General features: G+C 47.5%; 1 protein-coding gene across 1 annotated transcript in view; it reads left to right on the top strand.

The window, feature by feature from the left end:
- The first annotated feature begins 3,149 nt into the window (after positions 1–3,149).
- Positions 3,150–14,969, top strand: part of FOXO3 (forkhead box O3) — an 88,987-nt gene continuing 77,167 nt past the window's right edge. Inside the window, 2 exon segments of the mRNA XM_050314842.1 lie at positions 3,150–3,671; positions 3,674–3,936. Of these exon segments, the coding sequence (XP_050170799.1) occupies positions 3,356–3,671; positions 3,674–3,936 (579 nt within the window). The 5' untranslated portion in view covers positions 3,150–3,355.

Raw genomic sequence — 14,969 nt, 5'->3', positions numbered from 1 at the left:
ATTACACCTCTGAACCGCAGTGTTATGGGCACACACGTGCTGCACGGAGCTATGAGGAACTGGTACCACGACATATGATAAAGGTTGCGTGACTGATGTGCCAGTGAATTCTGAAGAGGGCAGATAATCTTGCAGTAAAGGCCCAAGGCTGGTACTCAGGCGATCCAGTTTTATTTCTCAGTTCTGACATGGGCTTCCTGTATGACCTCAGTACAGTCATGTAATTGCTCAGTGCCTCAGTCTACCATCTCTTTAATAGGGTTACTACTTACTTATTTCCTTTCTCCCGCCCTGGCCTGCCTTACTTAGACTGCAATTCTGCCAGGGAGTGGAGCGTTTCTTACCACGTGCGGGGCCTTCACCCTGTACAGTGAGACCTAATAGCAATGCCTGTAGAGTAATGCAATGCCAATTAAATAAATAAATGAAGTTGATAATATCATTTAGGACTAGATTTGCAGCTTCTAATGCAGCCCACGGTCAAAGTGCTAGGCTTCCCTGGAACCTTGGGGCATATAGATGTGCTCCGTGGTAAGGTTTCCATACTAGTCAAAATCAGCCCCAAGCAGTAGCGAGTTTTGGGAAAAGGCTGAGCGTCAGTCATAGTTCTGCAGCTGACCTTCTCTGGCTAACTGCTGAAAGCCACAAGGAGAGGCTCCTCAGAGATGTGGTATTGGACTAAGTGTCTTCTCAGTGAGCATTCTCATCTGATCTTGGTTCCTGGCTCTTCAATGCTACTGCGGTTTTCCTCCCTACCGACTGCTAAATCATACATGCCAGTGTCAGTGTCACAGTTGCAGAGTGGCTGGTGTCTTTTTGAGCTGCCCATAAGAGGCCACATTACAACAAAAGCTGTGGCAGGGTACAACATTGGGACCCAAAATGGAGTTGCAGTGAAAATTATTTCCATTACTCGAACCTGCGTTCATTCTGATTAATTCAGTGTCTCTTACTATATTTAGATAATGGAGGATTAATTGTATGCATGCTGAAATGCTGTCCCTTGTAACGAAATCAGGCCAAACTATTCCTAACTTGTGTCACTTGAATTCAAAATCTAACTAGACCCTGAGAGCCTTAGGCCTTACTTAGCAGGACCTTTAAGGCATGCAGGATCAGGGCCTTGCTGTTTTCTAATCAAACTGAACGGTTTTCAAGTCTCACTGCTTGTCTATAATGCTCGATACATCAGGAACAATTTAATTTGCCTGCTAGTTCTATCCAGCAACGCTTCAGAAGCACACCTGTTTCTCAAGCATGCAGTTGTCCATCTCTCATATCAGAGACGACACTACTGTTGGACTAAACCTAGTCCACACTCTAGGTCGATACCAAGTTGGGTGAGGACTGATGCATATATGTTGCAATACAATGTATTTATAGTTACATCCGTATTAATAGCTTTATGTTCCATGTCTTTGTGGGTCACCCCTTTATTCAACCCATAATTAACTACGTCTTCGAGTGAGCTACTTTGGAGGGCTTTCTGCTAGGGCATGGCCTCCGAGGAGGAGGCACCTCGGGATTATACTCATGTGTGGGCACGTCTGAACGTGCTCCCGGCATCACCCCTACGGGCGGAATTAAAGTTTTCAAAAAATTACGAAATTATACTCTAAATTTTGAAGTTCACCAGAATAACTCGTACACCAGTAATTTACGACAAGTACAAGTCAGAAAAGAAGCAGGAGTAGTGCAACCCTTAATAAAAGTTTGCTCGGAGAAGCTTGAGCGCTTCCCACCGCCGCCTTCCCGCCACCCGGGCGGCGCGGCCAGGACGCGGCTGCGGAGCCGCAGGGACGGCGAGCAGCCGAGCATTGCCCTCGCCAGGTCCCGGCAGCTCCTCCAGCCCGCCCAGCCCCGCCGGCTCCCCCCATCCCGGCGCTCCCGCCCCCGATGGGGGCGGCTCCTGCGCGGTGCCGCCCGCCCCCCGCCCGCCCATGGGCGGGCCGTGCCGTGCCGTGCGGTTTGGTTGAGGCCCCCTGCGTGTGTCTATAACTTTGTGTTGCTGCCGGTGGTTGTTAGGAGGAGGGATGTGGAAGTCGGCGGTGAGCAGGGTGACAGGCTGCTCGGGCGGGCTGCGGCGGCGGACGGGCTGGGCGCGGGCGGATCGCTTGCCTCTCGCCGGCTGCTCGCAGGGGGAGCGGGCGCTGTGCCGTTTTCCCTTCCTTCGCCTTTAAAGGGAAGGCTCTTCGAAGCTGAAGGCGCAGGAGCAGGAGGAGCAGGAACCATGCAGCAGCACTGCTTCTTCCTCCCGTGAATTCGGATCTCGATTGCTGCCTGTGTGGAGGTGGCTGTCGATCCAGCACCCCCCGCCGCCTCCCGCCCCTCCCGATGTGGCTTTCCCTGCCTTGTCTGCCTGCGCTTTTTAAATGACTTAAGTGAAGGGGGGAAAAACTGTCAAGATGGCAGCAGCAGGAGCAAGGAGGTTATGAATGTGGTGTTGATGCTGGAACAAAACCTATTCTCTTTGGCAGCCCTAGGGAGGGCTTAAAGCTTCTGGACCTGTTGGAAAACTGGCGATTTGATTTGTTCCCGTTGTGTTTGCTTTTTTTCCTGCGAGAAGAAGGATTTATTTTTTTTTTTTTTAACCGACCAGCCCCCAGGGTGGCCTTCTCCTGCCCCCTGCTCCGTCGACGGAGAGATTTTTGGGGGTTTGCTTGCGTGTGGCTTGAGGCACCGCAAAGTGACAGGCTTACGCTAGTGTGCAGTTGGATGTATGCTAAGACTTCGGCTCCCTTTAGGGTGTTCTGAAGAAGGAAAAAGTCTTCGGCGTAATCCAAAGGACCCCTCTCCCTGCCCTCCTGCCGAGGGAGGGCGCAAAGGACCACCCCCCCAAAAGGCAAGATATCTGCGGAAGCGACGGGGAGCGAGCTCGGGGGCGTGGGGGGGTCCTCTCCCGGCTGGATACAGCGCGGTTCCTGCTGGAGCTACTTCTGCATCCGCATGGAGTGAAACATAAACAAACGCACACCCGCACCGCGGGAGCGGCCGCCGCTCCGCCGGCGCGGAGGGCAGCGCCGCGGGCACCTCCGGCACCGCCCGGCCCGCGCTGCCCGCCCTGCGCGGCTGCTCCGGCTTCTAATCTGATTTTTTTTTTTTTTTTTTTTTTATCTCTCCCTCCCCTCTTCTCTCCCCGCTCGCAGCTCCAGCGTGCGCATCGCCCGCGGGAAGCGGGGCTCGGGGCGCAGCGGAGAGCCGGCCAGCCCTTAGCGGAGCGCGGCATGCCCGCCCGGCTGCCCCCCGCCTGCTAGGCTCCCGTCGGCACCGAGGAGGCGGCGGAGGAGGAGCGGGGTCGGCGGCCGCCCGCCCGCCCCGTCGCAGCGCCCCGCAGCCGCCCGCGGGGGAGGCCAAGATGGCAGAGGCGTCGCCCCCCGCCCCGCTTTCGCCCCTGGACGTGGAGCTGGACCCCGAGTTCGAGCCGCAGAGCCGCCCCCGCTCCTGTACCTGGCCCCTGCAGAGGCCCGAGCTGCAGGCCAGCCCAGCCAAGCCCGCCGGCGAGCCGACCGCCGACGCCGCCTCCATGATCCCCGAGGAGGAGGACGACGAGGAGGAGGGGGGCGGCTCGGCCATGACCGTCGGCAGCGCGGCCCCGGCGGGCGGAGAAGCGACGGCGGCGGCCACCGCCGTGCCGGAGGAGGCGGCGCGGCTGCTGGCCCCGCTGCCCGGAGGCGGCCCGGAGGGGCCGAGCCTCTCGCCGGGGGGAGCGGCGGCGGCGGGCGGCGGGGGCTGAGCGGGGGCCCGGCGGCGGCGCCGAGGAAGTGCTCGTCGCGGCGCAACGCGTGGGGCAACCTCTCCTACGCCGACCTCATCACCCGTGCCATCGAGAGCTCCCCGGAGAAGCGCCTCACCCTCTCCCAGATCTACGACTGGATGGTCCGCTGCGTGCCCTACTTCAAGGACAAGGGCGACAGCAACAGCTCGGCAGGCTGGAAGGTGAGGCGGGATCCCGGGGCCGCGGCGGAGTCGCCGCGCCGCCCCGACGGGCATGCTGCCCGCGGAGGATGCGGAGCGGAGCGGGGTGTCGGAGAGCTGTCCCCGACGGCAGCCGGCCGGGCGTTGGTGCTGGCCCTGCTGGTGGTGATCGCCCTGTCGCCTTTGCTTTATTTAAGGGAGGGGGTACGAAAAGTTTTGTCCCTTTCCTGTTGCTATGTGCAAGCGGTGAGGGCTCCTGACTCGGGGGGCTGGGGAGACGCTGGAGCGGAGTTGGCGTCTCTGGTGCACAAGTACATAAGCAGAGAAAGAGAAGGAGAGAGGAAAAAAAATATTTTTAAGGTGTGTGTGTTTTGTTCTGCCTTTTTTTTTTTTTAAGTTACGTTTGGTAACTCATTCTGGAAATAAGCAGAGTTACTTTTATGCATGGTCAGTCTGAGTCTCAAAAGCTCAAATACAGAACGACTCTGTTATTTTTGTCGAGAAAAACCCCAGTGGTTTCCCCACGCGTTCCTCAAAGGCAATAGAGGGAAATTCGGGTCTTGACATTTCTTCATAAAGTTAATCAAAGCATGGAGTTATTGGCTGTTCAGCCACGGGAATGCTTGGTTTGCGAATCCTGCAGTGCCAGCGTACGAGGGCACCGTCTACTGATAGCCCAGCATTTTCTGTCCAGCACTGCGACAGTGAGCAGCTAAGATTACTGCCGTTTTAATAAGTGAGGGGGAAAAAAAAAAAATCTGTTTTTGTGGCTTGTTTACTCAGCGCGTGCAAAAGCACGTTGCAGGCAGGCAGGGTTTTACCCTCAAGACAAAGTCTAATAAGGCCTACCAGAAGCTGGTGCTGCACGTAAAGCACATTGAAGTGATTTCCAGAACTGCTTTTTTTCTCCTCCTTTACCACGTCCATCTACTAGTGTCTGTTGGACGCTGAAATGTCACATAGTTGCAGCTATACAGAAATGCAGGTGCTGCTTAATGTCGATACTGTTTGCAGAAGGAAATCCCGGTATGGTTCAGTTGCTGCTGAGGGTCGATAGTGGCAGCATCTGACACCGAGTTTTTGAATGGATGGCTGGAGGCAAATTTGCCAGGAAGTTCTATTGTTTTACAGAGAAATCAATTTTGAATCTCTCTAGCTCTAGATCATGTGATAACTTACAGTATTCAAATTGATCAGCAATACTGTATAGATAAAACATTTCAGGCAGGTTCTGTGCTAGGAGCCCTGTCTCGTATTTGGTGCCTGAGTAGGACTTGCTGTTAGGAATTGAAGTGAAGCTGTATGATTTTTACCTGCCAAATGAGGCACGGTAAAGGAAGCATTTCACTGACAGACTTGTCTCAGGCTGGGGAAAATATAAACACAAAGTTTATCGGTGCAGTAGCTGGTTCAAGACAAGACTTTTAAAAACACAGATCCTTTTTGCAGCTTTTGCGTCTATATTAGGCGTTGGATTTTGATCTGACTTTACAAGTGCAACATGGAGTGTGATAAAGGGTTACATCTTCCAACGACAGCTCGTGCCTTCATAAGTTGTCTGGTTTCACATAGAAGCAGTGGCTTTAGATGTCAGCTGCTATGACAAATCCAGCCTTTTTATCTGGTATTTTGAGTTTTCAGTAAATTTTTGATACCCGATTCAAACGGAGACATTGAACAATGGGGCTGACACTGTTTCTTCTGAATTTGGTGGCAAAACTCCCTTTCACTTAAGCAGAAGCAGGATCTGGGCCATAATGTGAAGTGCTTACATTGATTAGTATCCTTAATACAGTCACAATTTTTCTGACAATTCATACTGTTAATTTGATATTGATTCCTTTGCTGAGCAGCATTAACTGGTACTTGGAGCTAATTAAAATGTTAAAAACTTGGATCCCTTGAGATTCTTCTGATATAATTTAGTTCAGAAGTTTCTCACAAGCCTTTAGGATGACCTTTCTCAGGAGATGCAAGCACACTGGTAGCAGAAAATTCTGCCTCTAATGACTGTGAACTGTTTCTGGAAGTTAGGGTAAAGTGCTGGATCGCGTTAACGGTGGGTGCAGTTGTGCGTGGGTGGTAGGGGCATACTGGAAGGGGCAAAGGGAAGGTCAGGAGCTAATAATTTGCCAGGCATCAAAACCTGCAAAATTTAATTCCTTGGCAGTGCTAGAGTTTCTTTTAAAGTATGCATATACATTCAGAAGAGGACTATTTCAGCTTCTAGGCTGGAACGTAGATTAGTTTGTGCAGAGGCAACACTCTTAAATAGAGACTCCATCTTAGTCTCCTGATGCTAAAACACATTATATGTTATTATCATCTTTGTTTCCCTCACAGGTAATGAATACAGCTTTTCAGGAACCACTGTCATCTTTTCACATGAGACTTTTCAGGTTGCTAGTTACACCGAGACTTTAAATGAACAGAAGATAGTTCTACATTAGAAGTCTTTTTTTTTTTTTTTTTTTGGTGTCTTAATTTAAAATATTTTTACACAGCTAAGTTCGTTGTTGAAGGCAACAAGCCTATTTAATGATATTCTGCTTTGGCACTGAGTGGGGAAAGTGTTATTATAAACAAAGGGAAGAAGAGAACTTGGTCTTATTATCTTACGTATTATTATATATGAAATATTAATACTGTTTTCAGTGAGATGTACTGAATGCCATAATCCGTAAACATAACTGGGATTATATTCCTCAAAACAATTATTTTAAGAGCTATAAATGAAAGTTACAACTATCACTTTTTTTTTTTTTTTTTTTCTGCCTAGGGCATTAAAGCAGAAGTGAATATTTCAGATGTGGTTACGAAGGCATATTATTACGTTTCCGCTAATTCAGATAAGGTTTGCCCAATACACCCCCCCAACAATCTTCTTTCCTCACCCCTCCCCGTGGCCCCAGTGGGACGTTGGTTAACCTAATAGTGCCTGACAGCTAACTAGGGCAGTAGTTTATGGTGCATCGCTGCAGAGCTGGCATGCTCTGGACACCGTTGTGTACCAAGGGCAGCCTGGTTTGGTAGAATCCCGTACACTTCCAAACCACTTTAGAGGGTTTTGATGCGTGTTTCAATATTGACTTCTGTCTTGAATACTTTGGGAAGGTCAGTGTTTGTATTTATGAACAATGGAGCGGGGAAAAGATCTGAGGGTGAGATGGTTTCACCCTTGTGAAATGCACTGTGCCAGGTGACTGTTCCCGGAACTTACTTCAGCAGAGCTCCTCGATGACCAGCTCTATCTGTTTTTCCAAATTCAGGTACCTGTTACCCTATCGATATCTTGTAGTCATAAAACTAATGTGCTGACTTAAAAACAAGTTTTTCCCTCCAAATATTTAGGGTGCAGCACTCCATAATCCTGAAATAGAAAACTGAAACACCTTTGTGTCCATGTGTATGGTAGAGGTGCCCAGTTTCTCTATAGCTTAAGTAATTCCATATCTCTTCCCGGAATGTTATTTTGTAATTTCTTGTAGCACTATCTTGTGAAACAGACTTTTCTACATGAAGAGTACACTAGGGGGACTATTTTCCTCTTTGTCAAGCGGTATAGGCAAGACTATGAATCTCGTCCTTTATACACAGATACCAGTAATTCCCAAATTCAGTGCAGCTCATTTGCTTTGATTTGTCTTTCATATCAGAAGCCTATTTTGTTTTACACCTGTTTTATTCATCTTCCCCATGAAAGAAAAACACTAGCTGCTGGGATATTAACTTTGAAGGGGAGATCTTTGTAAACTTCGTGCATGGACATTCTCTCATTCCTCACCATGTTTTATTGGCCAGTACGTACCAAAGGGCTGCAGTCCCTTCAGTGTAGCAAATTCACGAGTCTCTTCTCTAATTTTTGAGACTTGAAAAGGCTTGAGAAATTTGCCAGCAATGTAGACAGATGTCTAAATCTGCTAGCCAGATGCTGATACATGAGATGTGTCGAACTTTTTTTATCATCTTTTTGCAAAGGATGTGAGAAGGAAGCAATACCAGTCTCTGTTCCTATTTCTCCTTTCTCGGCGTGGCACTCAATGTCTTTTTCAGGAGTAGCAATGTAAAACTGGAATGTGCATCAGTTTCTTTTTTTTCCTCTACTGTCATTTTATTATTATTTTTTTTTTAAAGATTCTGTTTCCCTGTTAACTGCAAACAAGAATATTTTTTCCAGCCTTCTATTGTATTCTTACTTTTCTTTTTTTAACATATATTTTTGAGTTGCCTTGTTCATCTGTACAGGAGGGTTTGGGTTACAAACTGTAGCCCGATTATTTAAAGTTTTGATCTGCCAAAGAGAGCACAGGTTTAAGCACGTGCATGGATCCTTGGGACTTCACTGGGATTACTTGTGTGCTTAAACTTACTGCTTAAGCACCTTACCTGATCAAAGCCTTACTATGTTGTCCTTTAACAAAATACTCAGTAACATCTGTAAGTGAATTTTGTGCTGAGCAATGCAGAGAGATGTGTGGTTCCAGCGGTTGAAACCGCTAGATAACAAGCTTCTTGCATCAAAGAGGAGTATACCTGAGCATCACAGTAACAAATGACTTTTTAAACTTTTCAGTAGAAACCATATGTAGATATTAGTGCACATTATTATTTTATATCTGCAATGTACATCAAAGATCTCACTTTTCCCCAGCTCGTGCATGCAGGTGACAGCTATTAGAGAAGTAAGAGAGAGACCGAGTAGCTCACCCAGAATCATTGATACTGTTTGATGCACAGTGTGACAGTGAGGAGCACCTCTGCTGAAGGACTTGTTAAATGCAGACATAAACACATCACCTTGCTGAATGTCATCAGCTGCAAAGAGTCACAGGCTCTGGTAAACTTAACTTTTGATGTGAATGGGAAACCTCCAGTCAGCGATGCTGGATAGTATTGCTGTCAGGTAGAGCTGCATGATAAATACTGAAATCAATGTTCCTCAGTTCTTCAGCGACAGAAGGTTACCTAAAACAGTCATGCAACATTGACATTGTCTGTAATAGGTTTATTAGTGTCAATATTTGACCATATTTAAAATAGAAAGCTTGAGAGTCAGGGGTTAGCTCTTACCTGTGTGTTTTGAAAGTACACTGTCAATGATAATAAAAATTAAATCACCTTAGTGGCATTTGTATCCATTGTATTGGCTTGAACAAACATTGTCTGAGACTATCAGGCTGTGGAGGAGAGATGTCCTGGCACTGCTGCCCTGGGACGTCCACCCTCTGCCTGGTTTTGTCCTGGTGAAGCAAGTGATGTCTTACATGCGAGGCCATTTTGTATTCGGGTCATTTTGGTGGTGCTACACTACTTTGCTGTAATCCTGGGAGATTAGGGGAGGCTGGGCACGTGCTGGTGCATTTAGAAAGGCGAGTGATTAGGGTTAGCTGGGTGGTTTTGTGAAAGCTCTTTGTGCTGACGTGGACAAAGTAGAAACCCAGAGTCGGTGGTGTCCCTTGCAGAAGGCAGGCAGCACTGGGGCAGCCCCCCTCTTCCCCCCCACAGTGTCCCCCTGCAGCAGCTGGGTGGTTTTCAGCCAGCTTGCCTGGGGTGGATGGGGTGAACAAGTATGAAACCACCCCAGAAAATCACCGTGGGTGTGCTGGGTTCAAAGGGAGGCCGAAGGGATTGTCTTGGAGATAAGGGAAAACTGAGGATAAACAGCCAAAGCATTTCTCTAGGTGGCAGCCTCCTAAAGGTGCCCTGCTAGATTTTGGCAGCCAGCTATTTTGCGTGGAAGTATGGAAAAATCTTTTGTGAGGATTGTTCTTTATTTGCAATGCAATTAAAGTGGGTCTTGGTGTAGTGGCGGCTTGCCAAGGAAGAAATTGGAAGTGTTTCCAAATGCAAGTTGCTACTTAGACTGAAGTCTCTGCATGTTCTTGTTTCTCTCCCACTTTTTTAAAACCCTTGTTACTATCTCTGTCACAGAAAACGTGCCCAAGGGCAGGGTTACAAAATGGCAATTTCGTATGTTCTAAAGGCAGGAGGCCCTCCACGTTTTGAGGCACTCTCTCTGGAGAAGGGCAAGCTCTGAGCATCCTCCTGACGCTGTTTTCGTTCCCCTTGCCGTGGTAACCTGTGGTTCCCAAGTCAGCTCTGAAAACGGGCCACAGGCCTTGCAGGTCCTGGCACAGGAGGCACATCCAGGTCTCACAGCATGTAGCAAGGATCCTGATAAAAGCCTGCCTGATAACACAGGGCTCAGGGAGCTGCAGGTGTTTGTTGGTTTTTTTGTTTTGTTTTGTTTTTATTTTTTTTTGTTGTTTGTTTGTTTGTTTTTTGGTGGCTTTTCTTGGGGCTGACAATACCTGTGTAGTGCAGCAGTTCAGGAGCAAAATTAAGTGTTGAAGTAATGTGCATAGTTATGCTGGTTTTGGTATTGCTGGCTCAGCACACTATGAGTTAAGTGAAGATTATACTTAACCTTTTATTTGCTCTTTTTTTTGTGTTTCTATAAACTTAGACTGTTCTGTTACAATTTCCTGAGCATTGCCACACACTAAGCTTGGAAAATGAGGTGCATTTAGCCAATTTATGGCCTGACATATGTTAATTAACATTAATTACCTGCTTGAATAGTCCATTTAGCACTTATTATTAAAAAGTGGCTTGTCTACAGAAGGGGATTTTCCTTCAGAGTGAGATGTTTTGTTCTAACTTGCTTCAGATGAAGTCAGGATGGGGTATCCTATGCTTGTGCACGGCTGTGCCTGTTTCCTGATGTTCCAGTTGTGCTTGTGGGATATGATTGCACCACTGACAGGCACCAACTCCTTCCCCATGTGTATTTGACGTTTATTTGACAATGGCTTAGCTTCCCAAGCAAGCCATCATGTTTCCAAGCATTTTTTGCTGGTGGCGGGTACAGCTCTTGCTCATCCATTTGAGGCAACAAAGAAAGAGCCATGCTCCTCATCTTGAGAGGAACTGCAGGGACATCTGGAGCCCTGCAGTGATGGGACCCCAGCCCCTGTTTGGGGTGGAGGGGTAGGAAAAGCTCAGGTGTGCAAGGCTGGAGGGGGTTTTTAGGAGTTGCTGGGCCACACTGTGGTGCCCTGCAGGGAGGGTGTCTTCAGCTCTACGTGGTCGAGGATGATGGATCTTGAGGCTCCCACAGCCTTTGAGAGGAGGCCACTGCTGGAGTGCAGCATGGTCTGCAGCCACAGCAGGTTATGTCTTGCTGTGTTCACCAGTTACGTTACCTAAGCTGTGTCCTGGGCAATGTGTTGGGCAAGGGTTGTCACAGATCACTGGTCGAAAACCTATGAGATGAGAGGATTAAAAAGCAGAGAGCAATTGTTCGATTTCCAAATACCAATATTAAAAAAAAAAAAAAAAAAAAATCCGTTCCTCAATTTCCCATCCCCCAATTTCTCATTCCTGTCTTGGGAGATTCCCGGGATGTCAGGTCCTACTTCACCTTCTCCATCTTTCTCTTTGTAACACCAGTGGGAGGGCTTGCATGGTGCATGGGGTGCTGGCTGGTGGTTGTGCAGGGCATGTGAAGCAGTGTAACTGCATTTCAGCTGGGGATACAGCTTGGAGAAAATTAGGCTACAGGACTGATGAAAAGCAATTTCAGGGCAGTGTAAGGCAACAAGTTGCATTAGTGCTCTGCCTCATCCCTAGCGTGAAATAGCAACGGAGCTGCCTTCCAGTGGGGCTGAGGAGCATTGCAGTGTCGCCGTTGCTTTTTGCCAGAGTGGTTCCTCCTGATGCTGTGTGTGGCTGTGAGGTCCAGGAGGAGCCCCTCTTACTCTACAAAGCCAGAGTCCTTTTCTGAGCCCCATCCCCCTTGCACATTTGTTCAAGGACTGATGTGCTCATAATGCTGCTATTAATTTGAAGTAATTTGAGGGAGCTCAGGAGTTAATAGCATTGATGTCTTGTCAGTAACTGTGTGTGTGTGTCCCTACCTGGACTTTGCTTACTGGGGCAATTTTCTTTATCTGTACACTGGTACCTAGTAAAAATAAAGGCTATTTAAATACTTTTGCTGATCTCAAGCACGTTTGTAAGATTTCACTGACAGAGAAATACCTTTCTGGGGATTTGTACAGGTAAAGAAATGCCTTGTGAAAATTAGCTCTTATAAAAGACTTGTGCTAACAGATTGAATGGATTGCTTGCTCTGTTGGAACATCCTGCGTAGTTTAGAGCTGAATTGTGGAATGGTGGGTTCTCACTTGAATATGTTTATTTGGCAAGGTATTATTTTGCTTTTCTTTATTATTTTTCCCTTGATGGTGAAGTTGCCACTTGCTATGTGTAAAGGAGCGTGGAAGGGCTGTACATGCTGGGACAGAAGGGGAGAGGCAGCCCATGGATCATTGCCAGAGGAGCTGATGGAGGAAGGTCCACTTGAAGCAAGGAAGATGATGTGCAGCACTGACAGTGTGTTGTCTCCAGTCTTGGGGGCAGGAGGCTGCCAGCAGTGGGCGTGGGGCTCTCCCTGTGCAAACCAGGGCTGCTGTACACTGGAGTGCTGCCGGCAGTCAGGTGTGTTTCCAGGACGTGAGTCACTGGATCGCGCCACCTCTGCGTCCCTTCACCCACTGCCCGTGCTGAGGTGCAGGGTGGGTCTCTGCTGACGTCTCCACTCCAAAACCCGGTTGAGAGCTTCAGAATGAGGGCAGGAGTGCTGTCAGAGGGACCCATTTTTCTCCTTTGACGCCTACCTCTCAGGCTGCCTTCACACTCCGTTGTGCTGTGGGTCTGCCTGGGGGCCACTCATAACGCAGCCCTCAGCCTTGCAGTGTCTTCAGGCCAGCCTGCCTCCTCGTCCCTGTTTTTCCAAGATCTTCATGTCTCTCTAGGGAGCAGTGGAGGCCATGGCAATCCCAGGACTCAGTCCTAGGAAAAAGTTTTCAGTAGGTTTTCTGGTTCCTGAGTCACGTGAGCAGAAAAGGGCAAGTCCGGGCTGCTTGCCAGCACTTGAACGTGGAAGTAACATCTGCTTATCCCAACCCCAGAGGAGTGGGAGACAGCAGATAAGTCGGGAGACTGATGAGGACAGATGACAGTCTGCTGTGGGAGGACAGATGACGGTCTGCTGTGGGAGGACAGATAGAGGAGCACCCAAAAACATCGGCATGTGTCTGCTTGGGCTTCGCTTTGCCTCCTGGCTGCTGTGACTGCTCACTTCGGAGTGGGAATGGAAACTGGTTTGCATGGATGCGGCCCAGTTTATGACAGTGCAACTTTCGTGTATAGCTGAAGTGAAGAGGGCATCTGAATCTCATCCCTGCTAAAGGCCACGTTAAAGCAGCCTCGAGGCTCTCTTACGATGCTGCAGCATCACGCATTTGCATTAGTGCAAGACAGACTCAGCCAGCAATGGTTAAAATTCCAATTGCAGCTGAGCATGGGTTCCCTGTGAGGACTGAGCATGACCAGGGAATGTTAGTAATAGTGTTACACTTGAGTAAACAAAGCTTTGTTTAAAAATGTATTAAATATCTAATAATACTCTAATAAAAGTTACTCTCCTAGTCTATACAGCCAGTACCTCTGAATCTGTAGATAATTTGCCCTTATAACTCAGTTTTTTCTCACACTGTACCATGTTGGTTTCTACACTTTTTTCTAAAATAGGATACAGAATGTATTATCTCAAAGAAATAATTTTAGGACATGGGCTGAATTCCAGGGCCATATTTGTTTTAACTAGAATGTGGACCGAATTATCTTGATATATGCTCAGGTGTCAGTCCTCTTAAATCCTGCTGCATTTGGTTTTTTTTCTCTCTCCACACTAGGTCTTTAAATACCTATTTCAGCTCTCCAAAGACACACTGTGACCAAAGTTAACTCCATTTGCTCACTTGAAATTTGCAGTGTACATTTAAGTGTGAGACTTAATCCAGATAAAAAGTTTCTGACTTTATGTGAACCCCAATCTTGTGTAAATATATTTACTAGTACTTCATGGAGGATGTATCAGTTTCATATATTTAATTCTAGATATGCTTAATACGTAAAATTTGGCGTCTGATAAGTGAGAACAGTGCTCAAGAAAGAATGTCTTTTTGTGAGACTCTCATAGGCTCCCACATTAGCACCTTTTTTGCTGATTGATTTTGTTCTGAGAGCAGTGGTGTGGTTTCCTGAAGGCCTGTAACCTGCTGTTTGTTTTGAAAACTGCTGTGGACCTTGACTAATTTTCAGAGAATGTTTTTTTTCCAAGAATTCATAGGAGAAGGTGACACCAGTTCAAGTCGTGTCCTGAGATGCTTGTAAACTGAGACATGTAGAGCTGCTGTCCCTGTTTTTGTGCAACACAACCCATTGTGCTTAACAGTTTCACTGTGTGTGGGAGCTCAAAACCATTTGTTTGAGATGTCAGGTTTCAGAGTGAATGGTGCTTCTTAAAGTATTCATCAAGGCCTACAATGGGAGGCTGCTGATCCTACAATGCCTTTGTAGAAGAGCAAGTTGGCACCGATAATGATGATGCCACTGAGGAGCTGTGAAAACTCTGAAGCATTTTGTGAATTTTGTTCAGGCAGCTTCTGCTTTTGCTTAACCTCAGCCATATATCTGTCCCAGGTAAGCGGGCCACGTCTAAAACCTTTGATGTACAAATGGAAGCCATGTCAGAGTTCTGCATGAATTCTACCAGAGGTCTCCCGTCTGGTCTGTGCAGCAGCCAAAAGCTCTGAACCTACCACTGTGTTCATCATGATGTTGACAGTGTGATTTTCTCTTCCTGTAGCATGTTGAGATTTATTTCTTGCTCCATTGCTCTTACATCCCGATTCATACACAGCAAGAATACTTCTGATTAAAATTTACTGGAAGGTTTGCATGCTTTGGGTACAAGAGAAATCTTTTATGAGGAACTGTTCTTTATAAAGCTATGGGCAAGCGAGCTCTGTGCATAAGAAGGTTTTTGAAAATCAATAGTGAAGCCATTTTCCTTACAAAAAGGAAGAGAAGTGTATAGGACATAAGGTAGTGGCATACGGGGCTGGGAGGAGGAAGGATTCTATGAGCTAGCAGCGGGGAGTAAATCAGCCTGATGTATGTTCATAGACATCTGATGTCTACTG

This window comes from Myiozetetes cayanensis, unplaced genomic scaffold (genome assembly GCF_022539395.1).
Source record: "Myiozetetes cayanensis isolate MyiCay16 unplaced genomic scaffold, myiCay2020 scf2-11, whole genome shotgun sequence".
NCBI lineage: Eukaryota > Metazoa > Chordata > Aves > Passeriformes > Tyrannidae > Myiozetetes > Myiozetetes cayanensis.
The sequence above is the reverse complement of the archived record's forward strand: the minus strand, read 5'-3'. Positions and strand labels throughout refer to the sequence as shown.